At 38.5% G+C, this 15043-nt stretch overlaps 1 protein-coding gene across 3 annotated transcripts; it reads right to left on the bottom strand.

Annotated features, from left to right (window-relative positions):
* Window positions 1–294: 294 nt before the first annotated feature.
* Window positions 295–15022, bottom strand: LIAS (lipoic acid synthetase). Of its 3 annotated transcripts, XM_007449418.1 has the most exons (11): window positions 14881–15022; window positions 13598–13770; window positions 12323–12416; window positions 11089–11169; window positions 9766–9922; window positions 9622–9679; window positions 7640–7768; window positions 5381–5526; window positions 4677–4747; window positions 3841–3952; window positions 295–636 (listed from the first exon to the last, which is right to left on the bottom strand). In XM_007449418.1, the coding sequence occupies exons 1-11, from the start codon at window positions 14923–14925 to the stop codon at window positions 584–586; spliced, it is 1119 nt and encodes a 372-aa protein (XP_007449480.1). In that variant the 5' UTR covers window positions 14926–15022; the 3' UTR covers window positions 295–583. The 3 variants fall into 3 exon arrangements, with proteins under 3 accessions (XP_007449480.1, XP_007449481.1, XP_007449482.1); XM_007449419.1 differs by lacking the exon at window positions 7640–7768 and having other exon boundaries at window positions 483–636; window positions 14881–14925; XM_007449420.1 differs by lacking the exons at window positions 295–636; window positions 3841–3952; window positions 4677–4747; ... (3 more) ...; window positions 9766–9922; window positions 12323–12416 and having other exon boundaries at window positions 10890–11169; window positions 14881–14925.
* Between the last annotated feature and the right edge of the window lie 21 nt (window positions 15023–15043).

Below are 15043 nucleotides of genomic sequence, written 5' to 3'. Positions count from 1 at the left end.
TTTAGGTTCTATTTCCCCATCTTGGACAACATCATGGTCTTGGTTTAATAGAGGTCCTAAATAAGCAATCAGCATAAAACTCTTCTGTAGGTCTAAAGTAGTCATATCAATGTGAAGAGTCAACACTGAAACTCTTAAGCCTTTCTACATTATTCCAATGATGTTATGCTATTATGCAAAGGACATAGGCTACTTATAAGTAAACAGATACAATCTCAATCTATTTTGACTGTTTCATCACAGTATGTCATTTTTCAGAAATGAAACGTGACAATGATGTATAGAGGCTTAAAAGATTTTCTAGAAGTTTTTAATGTATTGTTTAAACTACACTATTAACAGTAAACTCTTACAAAGATGTTTTATGATTACATCATAACAAGCAATTGTTTACTGGGACAAAGAAGATATGCTAAAAGACAAATGAATTATTATAATTAAATATGCACAGCTTATTGATATCTTTCGTAAAACAAAAAGACTGGGATATATCCACTGAAGTTTAGGCATTCTGCCATCACTTCTGTTACCAACTGGAGTCAAAGTTTTAAAATTCCTGTGATCTTGAATGTCTTGTTAAGTGTTAGAGGGCTTTTGTTTTTCTTTTAGCCACTAGACTTTTCAGGAAAAATTCACCTATTTAGGAAAAATAAAAATACATTAATAGCAATTTAAAGTAAATTTCAGAATAATTATACTTCAGTGTTTCCCTTTAAAGAAGACTTTTGTATTTATTGGTGTTTTTCTCTTCTCAAATCTCAATGGCAATAATTTTCTAACCTCACATATCCCCCATATCTTTGGTACTTTCCTCAACCATAATGCTTAGTCATTATTCTTTTTCTTTTAAAAGAGCTTTTTTTCCCATAAATTTATTTATTGTTTGTTTTTGGCTGCATTGTGTCTTTGTTGCTGTGCCCGGGCTTTCTCTAGTTGTGGTGACCAGGGGCTACTCTTCGTTGTGGTGCGCGGGCTTCTAACTGCGGTGGCTTCTCTTGTTGTGAAGCACGGGCTCTAGGTGCGTGGGCTTTAGCAGTCGCAGCATGCGGGCTCAGTAGTGTGGCGCATGGGCTTAGTTGCTCCACGGCATGTGGGATCTTCCCAGACCAGGGCTCAAACCTGCGTCCCCTGCATTAGCAGATGGATTCTTTTTTTTAAAATTATTTATTTAATTTATTTATTTTTGGCTGTTTTGGGTCTCTGTGGTTGTGTGCAGGCTTTCTCTAGTTGCAGTGAGTGGGGGGTACTCTTCATTGCGGTGCACGGGCTTCTCATTGCTGTGGCTTCTCTGCGGAGCACGGGCTCTAGGCACCCGGGCTTCAGGAATTGTGGCTCACGGGCTCTGGAGCACAGGCTCAGTAGTTGTGATGCATGGGCTTAGTTGCTCCGCAGCATGTGGGATCTTCCTGGACCAGGGCTTGAACCCGCATCCCCTGCATTGGGAGGCAGATTCTTTTTTTTTTTTTTTTTTTTTTGGGAGGGGGATTCTTAACCACTGCACCACCAGGGAAGTCCCTAGTCATTATTCTTAAAAAACTTTTTCTATCACTACAATTTTTACCATTACTCTTTCTAGTAAAGAAATATTATAAAGGGTGACCCTATTGTATCTGTGGGCTGCTTCTGTGCATTTTTTCCACTTCATGTGCACCATCTATTCCTCATCACCGTCAAAGTATTGCTGTTGGCACAATTCATTTCAGAGAGCAATTCTGCTACATTATTAGCCTGGATCTGATGTTTATAAAACAGACCTTGCTGCAGTTGAGCAGATTCATTTGATGGCATCTCTATAGCTTATTCTCCTCTAGGGAAGCAAGAGCTCTCATTTATAATGGGCTTGCTTTCTCTCCACCCCCTAAGACGTGCCTGTGCACTAAGTTAGCTGCTTAGAGGGGGCACTTTCACTTTTCAGGTCATTAGGGTTCCATTTAGTCTATCACTGTTATAGCACGGCTCAAAGCTTATTGGCAGAGTTCAGCACTGCAGGCCTGACTTTATGAGGAGTCTGATGAACTTCTCTGCCATCTTAATACATGAGTAGAATTGTGATAATTGTATCTGTACACAATCACCAAGAATCCTAAGACTCATAACCTTGCCAAGTAATGGAGAGAATAATCCGTGCTGCCCCATGCCTCATCCAAATCTGGTAAGAGTAGAACCATATTATCAGATCCTAATCCATCATCTGAATCTAAGACTTTGACCTTTTACTGGTAATTTTAAAGGAATTAAAAAGTTTATAATTCACTTCCTCATAATTGTTAGAAATTTTCCTTACCAAAAACAAAAACAAACAAAACAAAAAACAAACAAAAAAACTCAAACCAACAAAATAAAAAGTCCTTTCAAATGACATTATTCTACTTTGACCACCCTGGAAGCTGATGTTGGTCCTATCCTTTATATATATTTTTAGCTTGCCAATAGTGCTCCTTAAAGAATAAATCACTTATCATTATTGGTTTCCAAAATTCCCACATCCTGTCAGTCAGTGTTGAATCAAATTCTTGGGTTTTATAACTAAGATAAGCTGTTGTTAGTGCATTAAAATGTCTTCAGTTTCTTTACAGGAACACACTGAATATTACGAACATCAGAACATTAATTTTTACAAATAGAATTTATGCCTAATTTTAACATATCTAGGATTTAGACTCCACTATGTAAGTCATTTAAAAGATCATTAATAGTATAACATGGTTTGGACATACCCAAAAAACAACTAGCTGTTTATTCTTGTAATGGCCATTACCACATGACTTTATCTCTTGAAAAAGGCTTTTAGGACTTCCCTGGTGGCACGGCGGTTAAGAATCCGCCTGCCAATGCAGCGGACACAGGTTTGATCCCTGGTCCGGGAAGATCCCACATGCTGCGGAGCAACTAAGCTCATGCTCCACAGCTACTAAGCCTGTGCTCTAGAGCCCATGAGCCACAACTGCTGAGCCCACGTACCGCAACTACTGAAGCCTGTGCGCCTAGAGCCTGTGCTCCGCTACAAGAGAAGCCACCGTAATGAGAAGGCCGTGCACCGCAATGAAGAGTAGCCGCCGCTCGCCACAACTAGAGAAAGCCCGTGTGCAGCGATGAAGACCCAACGCAGCCAAAAATGAATAAAAAAAAAAAAAAGAAAAGTAACTGGTTTTATTTTTGTAAGTCAGCTCAAGCTACTGATCAAAATAAGAGCCGAAATTACAGAGGTAAAAAAATTGCATTGTAGGACTTCCCTGGTGGCGCAGAGTGGTTAAGAATCTGCCTGTCAATGCAGGGGACAGGGTTCAATCCCTGGTTGGGGAAGATCCCACATGCCTCGGAGCAACTAAGCCCGTGCACCACAACTACTGAGCCTGTGCTCTAGAGCCCGTGTGCCACAACTACTGAAGCCTGTGCACCTAGAGCCCGTGCTCCGCAACAGGAGAAGCCACAGCAGTAAGAAGCCCATGCACCGCAAGGAAGAGTAGCCTCCGCTTGCTGCAACTAGAGAAAGCCCGTGTGCAGCAACAAAGACCCAATGCAGCCAAAATTAAATAAATAAATTAATAAGTTAAAATAAATAATTGCACTGTAGATAGTAAAATTACACTAAACATTTCCATAGGGAAAATAACCTTATGGATTATTTTTCCTGTTGCTTCTGGGAGGAAAAACACAAAGATATTAATGCAAGTAGCAATGTTGTCAAATAGATACTTACCCTTACGGAGCAAAGTTCCTAAAGATATTTCAGAAAAAAAAAAATTTTTTTTCTTCCCCACAAAAGACAACCATAGCTATTATCATTTTAATGTGGAAAATTACGGACTAAATAGAACCATGCTCTGCAGTCTAACTTACCTGCTTTATATGAAGAACGCACCAGAGGGCCACTTGCAGTATAATGAAATCCAAGTTCATTTCCTACTTTTTCCCAGTATTTGAACTTTTCAGGAGTAATGTATTCTTCAACCTAGATTTAAAGAATTAATTCTAGATTCTAGAATTTTCCTAAATCATTTCGGTTCTATACAAAAATCTACTTGTTGGCTACTCGGTCAGAATGTAATTACAGTGAAATTAGAGAGGAGGGGGAACATATCAATTTGGAATTGTATTAGCTATTCCAAAAGGGAAAGAAAATGAGATTATTTGTAGAGATTATATATCTGTATCATTCCTTTATTGACCAACAGGTACAATCAAAAATTAGTCACACCTATTTCTATAAGATTCCTGACAGAAAAAAAAAAAGATTCCTGAGGACAAGACTGTGTTACTCATCTTGTATCTTCTGCTCGGCACTGTGTCTGGCACATGGTCACTACTCAAGAAATGTTTTTTGAATGAATGAATAAATGTCCAATATAGAAACAGGGAGACCTACTTTTCTTTCTTACTTCACCTGTGGCTCTCATATAATTCTAAAACAAATCACAAGATCACCAAGTGTGAATGAACACAACTTTCCAACTTAAAAATTTTTTTCCCGTAGGTCACTTAAGTTATACAGTTATGGGGGCAACAAATAAATGCCAGTGTAGCTGCTTTATGCAGATAATAAAATGGAAACTGGAACTTAGAATTATACATGGTACACTACATTAAAAAGCCAGTAGCTTCTTAATTTTACCTAAAGAAAATAAAGATTTAATTCAAATTACCATTAAACATTTGGCAATTTATGGTAGTTGTACCTTAAGGTGGCGCTTTGTTGGCTGCATATATTGTCCTAAAGTCAAACAGTCCACATCTGCTTCACGAAGTACTACAGGAAAAAAAGCACACGTTACATTAGCAGATGTTTTTATGCTAACTGTATGCATTGTTGTAAAGAGCAGCTTTTAATTATTATTTGAACCAATAAATAACTGTAAGTTGGCCAAGGATCTTCAGGTAAAATAAAAGCTTTTATATTTTAAAATTTAGGAAGCGCAAGAATCACAAAGCAAATGGATTTAATGGACTAAGGTTCAGCGAAGTCCAAAGCACACCATGTTATATAACAATTCTATAAGTAAGCACTTCCTCAAAGGCCTGAATTCATCCTAGTCATCTTTGGATTGTCAGTGCTTGACAGAGCTCCTGGTACCTGGCTGGACTCAAAAACTGTCTAATGAGTGAATAAGTGGACAAAATCATGTTTTTAGTTGATGAAAGGGTAAGAAATAAAATGGGATGCAAATTTCATATCCTGAGCATCCTGTACATCATTCCATAAAGTTTTAAGAAAACATACTTCCTTTCCTTTCTATGCTGCTGTTTACAACATATACTATACATATGTTCTCACTGGCACTTTCACTGAGACTATGGAGAGAGCATAACAGGTCCTTCAAAGTGGGATTCCTGCTATTACTCAAATTAAATGGAAAAGAGTTTTCATTTTCAATTTATTTACCTTTCATCATTGCATATACTTGCTCGTCATTCTCACCTAAACCCAACATTATAGATGTTTTAGAAATAACATCAGGTCGAACTTCCTTGGCATGTTTCAGTATGCGTAGAGACTGGTCAAAATTGGCCCGGGGATCACGAACCTTCCTTGAAAACAGCAAAGCTGTTGTCAGCATGAATAACAAGCTCAACTAAGTACATAATTATGCAAGTAACCTGAAAGACCAGAAAAGTACATTCTGGACATCATGCTACATCATACGGTTCAATGGTAACATTTTTGCACAAATGTCTAAGTGCTACTTTAGGAAAGAAAATCAGGCTTCACTAGGCCCCCAACTCTGTTGACTTTTCAGGCCTTTCAAGCCTGGGGCAGAGAAAATGAGAATGGAAGTAATCAATGAAGTAATTCATTTTATGAATTACTCATTGAGAAACCAGGATTCCAAAGCTGAGAATAAGTGATTTGAAGAGTATTCAAGAGAGAAGGGGAAAAAAGTGGAAGAAAATCTCGATACTGAACAAAGGAAAAACAAACCTGAACCCTTTGAGGAAAGAAACTTTTATGTTCATTTCTAAAGACTAAGCTGCCCTCTGCTGGTAAGTATATAGCTTGACATCTCTTAGGTAAAAAAAATCATGATTCTGGAATTTTCACTGCAAAGGATAATGTTTTTTATTTATTATTTTAAAAAATTAATTAATTAATTAAATTTTTGGCTGTGTTGGGTCTTCGTTGGTGTGCGTGGGCTTTCTCTAGTTGTGGTGAGTGGGGGCTACTCTTTGTTGCAGTGCACTGGCTTCTCATTGCAGTGGCTTCTCTTGTTGCGGAGCACGGGCTCTAGGGCACAGGCTCAGTAGTTGTGGCGCACAGGCTTAGTTGCTCCGCAGCCATGTCGTATCTTCTGGGACCAGGGCTTGAACACGTGTCCCCTGCATTGGTAGGTGGATTCTTAACCACTGTACCAAGTCCCAGATAATGTTTTTTAAATGAAAACAGAGAAACTGGCACCCACTGGTGGTGGTATCATGAGATATGACAGGGTTGGAACAGGCTGTGTGCTAGACTTCAACAGGGGCCAAACCACCATGGCTTAAATGGATAAGGCCCAAAGGACACAAAGTTGGTGATGTTAAATCAGCCTTCATTTGAATTCTAATGTATCTTTATTCTGTGTAATTGATTTGTTGTTATGGTTGTTATTTTTAATCAGAGACCAGTTCACAGGGAAGAGAGGAAAAAAATTAATAAATTTAAAAATAATCACAGAGACTTCTCTGGTGGTCCAGTGGGTAGGACTCCATGCTCCCAATGCAGGGGGCCCAAGTTTGATCCCCGGTCGGGGAACTAGATCCCACATGCATGACACAATGAAGATCCCTCATGCAGCAACTAAGACCAGGTACAGCCAAGATAAATAAATAAATAAATATTAACACACACACACACACACACACACCCCCACTGAATTCAAGTCATGCTCCCTAATATATTTATGATTTAGTGGAAATCCTGGTTATTGTTTATCCTACTTCTTTCTCTAACACAGAATAATGTGTAGAACCTAATAAACTCACTATCAAATGCTTTACTAAAATAATGAAAATGAATTATTAATCTTGCCCAAAATTTTTCATTTTTCTGAAATATGAATGTACTTATTGATGCAGAATAACAATCTGTAATTATTCCTAACTACTAAAATCATGAGGAAGAGTAAGACAGCATAGTATCTACTTTTTAAAAGAGATCTGAAATACATCTGAGTATACTAGGTTTTTCTTCAGCATCATTTACTGCATATATTATTGCCAAGTGGATGGTTAAAAGTCTTTTTTTAGAACTACAATCAAAGCAATTGCTCTTGAGTAAGTTTTTCTTCTTGAAAACTGTTCTTTGAAAAAAACAGCTCATTGGCACCTGCAATGATACTTTCCAAAAAAAAAAGAAAGAAAAAAAAGATGCTCATTATGTGTGTGTGTACCAAAACGTATACACACATGTATAAATATATAAGTATATATATTACACTTAGATGTTAGTAATTGATACTACTAGGTGGAAATATTATGGGTGATGTTTACACTCTTTTTGTTGGCTACATTTTTTAATTTTTCTGCAATAGACATGCTGTTTTTGTTTAAAAATAGAGTTCACTTTATAAAAGCGAATTACAAAGTTCTCCCCTGAAACAAGTGAGAAAATATAGCAGATTCTGACCCTCCAAACTTCCCAACATTACTCTGTATATGAAATCACCTTTGTAATTCTGGAACTGTTTCTACATTATGTGCATACACATCTAATCCTGACAGAGCAACTTTTTCTATTGCTTTAAGATCTCCTCGGAAATCAGGGGTGAGACATTCCACAAGGATTTTCGGATTCCTAGGGTGAAAAAGAGATAAGTGTCAAACTGAGGAAAAGAATTGACATAACTGTTGCTCAAAATAGAAGTCACCAGTACTCATTCAGTATCAGTTTCAACATGGTAAGCTTTAGAACCTTGCCAAGAATAGCATGAACACACAAATGTTTATATATGAACTGTTAAATGAAAAACAAACAAACAAAACCCCCCAAAACCCAAACAAACCTATAACATCAAATAATATGCACACTGTGGTTAAAACACATCTGCATGTAAATAATGATCAGAATAAATTTTGGTAAATTTTGGGATTATATAGAATTTTAAACTTTATTAAGTAGGTATTAAAAAATTGTTTAAAGGAATTAAAATACAAATATAAAACATTGAATATGAAATAACCTTTGTATTTTTTTAGAAAATAAATTGGGATATCTCTTATGTGAATGCAAATATCAATTCCTTTAATTTTGCATTCCTTTAAAATTCATGAATAGTGCCCTCCTCGCGTCCTCTAGACAAATATTTCACAAGTGCTCTGACCTTTAAAAACTATCTTCTGAGTTGCTGAGTCATGAGCTTTGCTTAAATGAAATACAAGCTAAACATTAATCTTCCTATTTATATTCTGGCTATATTTATGCATTCATGCATTAAAATATGAACTAGGTCATAAAGCTGTTCCCTTTGACAAGTAGTAGAAATGACTGGGAAACTAAAACTTTTTCACAAACCCAACTGCAAAGTTTTTTTTGGAGCTGTTTCATGCGAGAACAGATGTAGAAAGGACCACATACACACCCTCCCATGGATATAAGAGATGTTCAAAGAACACATCTTATAACTCACTGTTTTTTTAACTGCAAGTTGAGACTCATTAGTAGTTTGTCAGATCAATTTTGTGGGTGGCAAACAAAACTTTGTTTAAATGAACTATAAAAAAATAAAATAGAAAATATTGGGGGAATCTCTGAAAAAACATTTACTGAGGGTGCTAGACTAATACTGCGCTGTAGAAAATAAGCATAGGACTTCCCTGGTGGCGCAGTGGTTAAGAATCCGCCTGCCAATGCAGGGGACATGGGTTCGAGCCCTGGTCCAGGAAGATTCCACATGCCGTGGAGCAACTAAGCCCGCGCACCACAACTACTGAGCCTGCGCTCTAGAGCCCGCAAGCCACAACTACTGAAGCCGGCGCACCTAGAGCCCGTGCTCCACAACAAGAGGAGCCACCACAATGAGAAGCCCACGCAGCACAATGAAGAGTAGCCCCTGCTCGCCACAACTAGAGAAAGCCCGCGCAGCAATGAAGACCCAATGCAGCCAAAAATAAATAAATAAATAAATTTTAAAAAATAAATAAACTCCTTTTTAAATGCTTTTTAAATACATAGAATTTACATGTTAATAAAATGTGAGTTATGGGTAAAATTCCCAGGGCATATTAATAGTGATAAAATTTATATCAAGATTACATATTTTAACAATGTGGGAGTTTATCTCATCCTAACTTCTTCTAGATGATGGTTTATTTAAATCAGTGCTAGGAAGACTAGTTTTATACTTCTCATAAAATTACTCAAAGTTTAGACTGATACTCAAATATGAAGGAGGGGCTCTATGGACTAAAGGTCCATGAATAAGTCTGTGTCCCTACATCCCTAAAATTTCTGTGAATATGTATCTGTATGTTTGAATACGACTTTTCTGGAGAAAATACCACATAATTTCCAGCAGATTATGAGACAGGTTTATAATCCCCACAAAACGTTAATAACCACTGCTTTAAGGTAAAGACCTAAAATAAACTGAATTTACATGGATCAGAAGTCCTTAAATTACACAAGCAAATGCTAAAACAAGTAAGTACCTTTCCTTTAAGTAAGACACAGTCTTTGCAAAGTGCTCAGCTCCTCCATCAGGCATATCTAGAAACAAAAGAGTCCATCGCTTAAGATGGTGTCATAACTTAATAAGAGCCAATTTCTGGAAGAGGTAATGACGATGCACTAACCATCTCGATCCACAGACGTCAGGACTACATAATCCAGACCCCACTCTGCAATTGCCTTTGCAGTATTGTAGGGCTCATTGGCATCCAGTGGAGGTGGATTTCTTGCAGTCTTAACAGAACAAAATCTACAACCTCTTGTACACGTGTCACCCATCAACTAGAATAGAGATGTTACAATTTAAATCAAATAAACAGATGACTTAGAGAATGTAATGTTAAGGGAATAAAACTGCAATGAATGTATAAACTTTGATTCTTTTTTTGATTCTGTTTTTAAGAAATTTAAAACATTCAAAGCTAAACAATACAGTTAAGGAATACAAACATATATGGTAAAACTAAAGAAAAAGAAAGGCAAGGGATAAAACCAGAGATTTCCATTATGGAGTATTCAGAATCACTCCTTCCTTCAAGAATTGACATTGCATAACTTAGATAAGCTCTCTGGTTGGCTCTGTATTATTCCAGAAGGAGCTCTATCTCATAAGAATCCCCAGCTCCTTGTCTAAATAGTCTCTTGCTGATATAACCAACAGTTTATCAGACATTCCCCAGACAAGTATGAACTTTCAGTTGCACATAACAATACTTCAATCTCCAAACTCCTCTGTATAAATAATACGGTAGATTGCATTGTTAATCCCATTTCTTACTCTATCATATTAAGATTATACATCTCACCCACTGCCATGTAACTTGCAAGACCTGCCTACTTGGGGAGGAAGTTATGTCTCTACTCCCACTCATGCTTGGCTTGAGTGGCTTATTTTGGCCAATAGAATGATAGCAGCCATGATGAAGCAGAAACCTCAAATGTGCATGGATGGCTTGCCCTCTTGTGCTCCTTCCATCCTCCGTGATAAGAATATGCCTTGGAGAGCCACCAGTCCATGAATAAAGCTCTCTAGAGCAGACCTGAATCCAACCTACTTCCTGGAGTCCAGCTTAGCCCAGTCAAGAACAGATGAACATGGGCCAACTGAAAGTCCCATGAGGGAGAAAAATAAATGCTTATTATTTAAGGGGCAAAATGAATAACAAGTTAAGCCAACATGAAGAACATTTCCAAAAATTAATAGAAGAGATATGTCAAGGCAGCACATGATTAACCATCAGGTAGATGGAAGAATCAATAACAGACTTATTCAGAGAAGGGTGAGATCATAACAGGCTGGATTATTCTGTTGGGTTTTTTCCCACATTTCTCATAAACTCATATGTAACAAGAAATCTGATCAGAGATTCATAATGTACATTTGTAGGAGAAAGACACAAAACATTTCCTTTCAGTCTCTAGACTTCAGAATTTGAGGCTGGGCTTACCATAATTGTGGCAGTGGCAGTGGCATGTTCTCCGCCCCCCCAACACTCTCCAATATTGGGACATCGAGCTTCCTCACACACCTGTGGGTAAAAGGGAACTGAATACAGTCAGGTTGAAAATACTTACCAATTGAGCAAATTAGTCAACAGGCATGTTTACACTATCCATTCTCCACAGCATATTTATGAAGAAATTCACTATTCAAAAATGCTGTTAAAACTGTCGAAGTATATAGATAGTAGGATTCCATTTTTAAATTAAAAACTATATGAAGGGGGCTTCCCTGGTGGCACAGTGGTTGAGATTCTGCCTGCCGATGCAGGGGACACGGGTTCGTGCCCCGGCCCGGGAAGATCCGACATGCCGCGGAGCGGCTGGGCCCGTGAGCCATGGCCGCTGAGCCTGCACGTCCGGAGCCTGTGCTCCGCAACGGGAGAGGCCACAACAGTGAGAGGCCCGCGTACCGCAAAAAACCAAAACAAAACCTATATGAAGGGACTTCCCTGGTGGCGCAGTGGTTAAGAATCTGCCCGACAATGCGGGGGACGCGGGTTCGAGCCCTGGTCCGGGAAGATCCCGCATGCCGCAGAGTGACTAAGCCCGTGTACCACAACTACTGAGCCCAGGCGCCTAGAGCTCTGAACCCCGCCACTGCAATGAGAAGCCCATGCACCGCAACGAAGAGTAGCACCCGCTTGCCACAAGTAGAGAAAGCCCACATGTAGAAACGGAGACCCAATGCAGCCAAAAATAAATAAAAAAGTAAATTTTAAAAAACCAAAAAAAAAAAAAAACCTATATGAATGTATATATTTTACATGTGCAAATAAAAAGCTCTGCAAGGGTATATGTTGAACAGTTAAAGTGGTATAACAGTTAAACATTTGAGATTGCACATAGGATGCTTCACATTTAATATACCCTTTCCAACAAGCATGTACTTAATTTGTAATATAAAACACACAAAACCCCTCATTCCCGAAATTGCAGAAAAAAATTTTTTTTGCTTGTACTGTTAAATGAAAGGTTAAAAAATACAATTACTTTTTGTTTCTTTTGAAGGGAAAATAATCTTTAAATGTATTTCCATTACTGAGAGTAATGTATCACTAAACATCTTTATTTACTTTCCTTGCTATTTTTGATATGTATTTTATTAATTTTTAAGTTACATATATATGGAAAAATTATGGCTTCTGGTAAAGAGGGATATTTAACCCTCTGATAACTTACTGTATGAAGATTTAAATTCCGCAATGTATTTTTCAGTTTATTGTAATTTTTCCCCATGGGAATCTCTGTCTTTAGCCATGGAGGTAGTCTTAACCTGAGGAAAGCCAAATATAACTATACATTAACAAGTATGTTCCCAAATAATCACACAGCTTTGAAGGTACTCTGCTCTATTACAATTCCTAGTTAGGAATTTCCCCCCCCCCATAACTCTTTTAATTTCTGCCATAGGAGTAATAACAGAGAATGAAATTTAGATTTGCTCAAACCACTTTAGAAAACACCTATAACTGTGTCTAGCAGGGCACTGTGCTCATGTCTACTTCTGCAAAGGCACAGAGTAACACCATCCCAATAAAAAAATGAAGAAGCTTTTGAACATCTCATTCCCTAAAAAATAATACTGACAAAAAGTTCTATGTTTGTTCAGATTAAGGAGAGACCCCCACAAGTGAACTTTCTGCTCTACATTCTAAATTTTGATAGTTATTAAGTGGAAAAGAATCTAAAATTTGGAATGAAGACCACATTGCCTCAGGTTCCCTTTGACTTCCACCCACTTGTGATCTAGAAGTTGCAAGCTAAAGTATCTCCCAATACAATTTGCTCTCTGCACTAAATTCCCTTACAATTCTTTTAAACTAAGGCATGCTATCCATAGATCATATGTACATTGACTAGGGGAAGCAACAAGTTAGATCACCGACACCCAGTAACAATGAAAAACTTATTAAAGTGTAATAGACTAGTAACAAGGTGATAATCTTTGCTCTCTGAAGAAATTTGTTGCTGGATGGAAAATGGGAGATGGTGGTGTAGGATGGCTGAGTCCTAGGAAGGTTGAAGAAAAACTGTCAGTGGGCAGAGAGAAAAGAAATAGATTCCAACAATCTCACCTATTCACCTATTCTATGTTTGTTATCACTTCTTTCTAATGATGTTTAGCTAAATTTAACAAGCTGATTAAAAATATACCCTAGGGGGGCTTCCCTGGTGGCGCAGTGGTTGCGAGTCCGCCTGCCGATGCAGGGGACACGGGTTCGCACCCCGGTCCGGGAGGATCCCACATGCCGCGGAGCGGCTGGGCCCGTGAGCCATGGCCGCTGAGCCTGCGCGTCCGGAGCCTGTGCTCCGCAACGGGAGAGGCCACAACAGTGAGAGGCCCGCGTACTGCAAAAAAAAAAAAAAAAAAAAATACCCTAGGGCTTGGTTATATCTGAAAATGATGCACTATGAAGAAATGGGACATTAAAATTACCTCAAACTTTCAATTACCTTTCTCCTTTCTGGCGTTTTAAGTCTCCTTTATATTCGTCCCAGGTGCTCTTGTCTGCTAGATCACCAGATACAAAATCTTGAAGGTCTGGTCCATTCTGCAAAAATTTCTTTTTTTTATCTGGCAAGGAACTTACTTCTCTGACTGGACTGCATAAATATTTTCCAAATACCTAAACAAAGGGTTCATTATGACATTTATTTAGTGGGGTTTGGAATAACTTAGTTTTAACCTATTTTAATACCTAAAAGGAAGGGTAAAGCCCAGAGAACTGATTCAGAAATTATGTCAAACTATTTACAAGCTCTGTGTAGGAGCTGAGAATCTAAGATTAAGGAGGACCCAAGGGGAACAAACCAAACCTAAAGGAGAACGGAAGCTGACCATTTCCTGCTGGATTTAGAATAGATTTGGAAACCACTGGAACTGGCTAACATGCCACACTTTTCATGTAACCCATTTAGGTACTAAAAGTCTGTTTTTCAAGTTTAAATTGCAATAAGGGAGAAGACGCTACAGCTTTGAATTTTCTTTTCCTGACTTGAGTCAAGGACGTTTAAATGAAATTTGAAGTAAATCTCTCTGCTTTGGACTTTGGATAAGCATACGTGTTAAAACGTAGAGGTAAGTGCTCAACTAGTTTCACAGAACTTGAAGAAGGGAAACCAAACCTAATGTTTTAATTTTCTAGGTTACATTCTGTGTTTAAAGAAGGAAGTCACTCAATATGTATTTGACCATAAGAAGCCATTGGCTTCTAGATCTGAACACACATGGACAAGACAGCCAAAACACTATAAAATTCAAGTCAGTACTTACAGAGCAAAAGAACCTTCAAGAATTAAAAAAAAAAAATACAGTGCTTATTAATGCTGCACGATTGCTATTGTACTTGCCCAGGTCTCCCACTCGAGTCTAGAGCATAGATTTGGGTTCTAATTGCCCAAATTGGTGTCTAGTACACAAGAGCTCAACACAAAGTAGTAATCTGGAGTGCTCACCGCAGTGGTCCTATAACGCTCCAATAAATACAGAGTACAAATCACTAATACGCAGAAAAAAAGCTCTCAGCGCCAGCCAGAGAGACCTACAAACAAACCAGTACCGGAGACTTAACCTTGTTGGGGTGTTGGAAGAATTAAATGAGATACCACAAGAAAAATGCTTAGAACAGTACCTGGCTCGAAGTAAACATTCAGTAAGTGCTGGCATTATTGGGCGCTCTAAAGGGACGGGAGCCCCCTCCACCCCACGCCCGCACCCTGCTCGCCCCGCAGCTCACCCGGGGGCCCACGGTGCGGACCGCGCCCCCGCAGCGTAGAGACATCCCTCTTTTTTTTTCTAGCAGGGCCGAGCGATCACTAATTCCCAGGAAAAAAAGATGGAAAAACCGTCACTCAATTTACGACCGACAAGCTGAGCCACACCTGACCCTGTGGAACCTG

Source organism: Lipotes vexillifer, unplaced genomic scaffold, assembly GCF_000442215.2.
Source record: "Lipotes vexillifer unplaced genomic scaffold, Lipotes_vexillifer_v1.1 scaffold153, whole genome shotgun sequence".
Lineage (NCBI taxonomy): Eukaryota > Metazoa > Chordata > Mammalia > Artiodactyla > Lipotidae > Lipotes > Lipotes vexillifer.
The sequence above is the reverse complement of the archived record's forward strand: the minus strand, read 5'-3'. Positions and strand labels throughout refer to the sequence as shown.

What these genes read in the sequence shown, in the direction of transcription:
- LIAS (XM_007449418.1), bottom strand. Translation starts at nt 14,925, where the DNA reads ATGTCTCTACGCTGCGGGGGCGCGGTCCGCACCGTGGGCCCCCGG. An exon ending in AAACGCCAGAAAGGAGAAAG is followed by an intron (nt 12,417 to 13,597) that starts GTAATTGAAAGT and finishes GGCTTTCCTCAG; the next exon opens with GTTAAGACTACCTCCATGGC. An exon ending in GCGTTCTTCATATAAAGCAG is followed by an intron (nt 637 to 3,840) that starts GTAAGTTAGACT and finishes TTTCCTAAATAG; the next exon opens with GTGAATTTTTCCTGAAAAGT.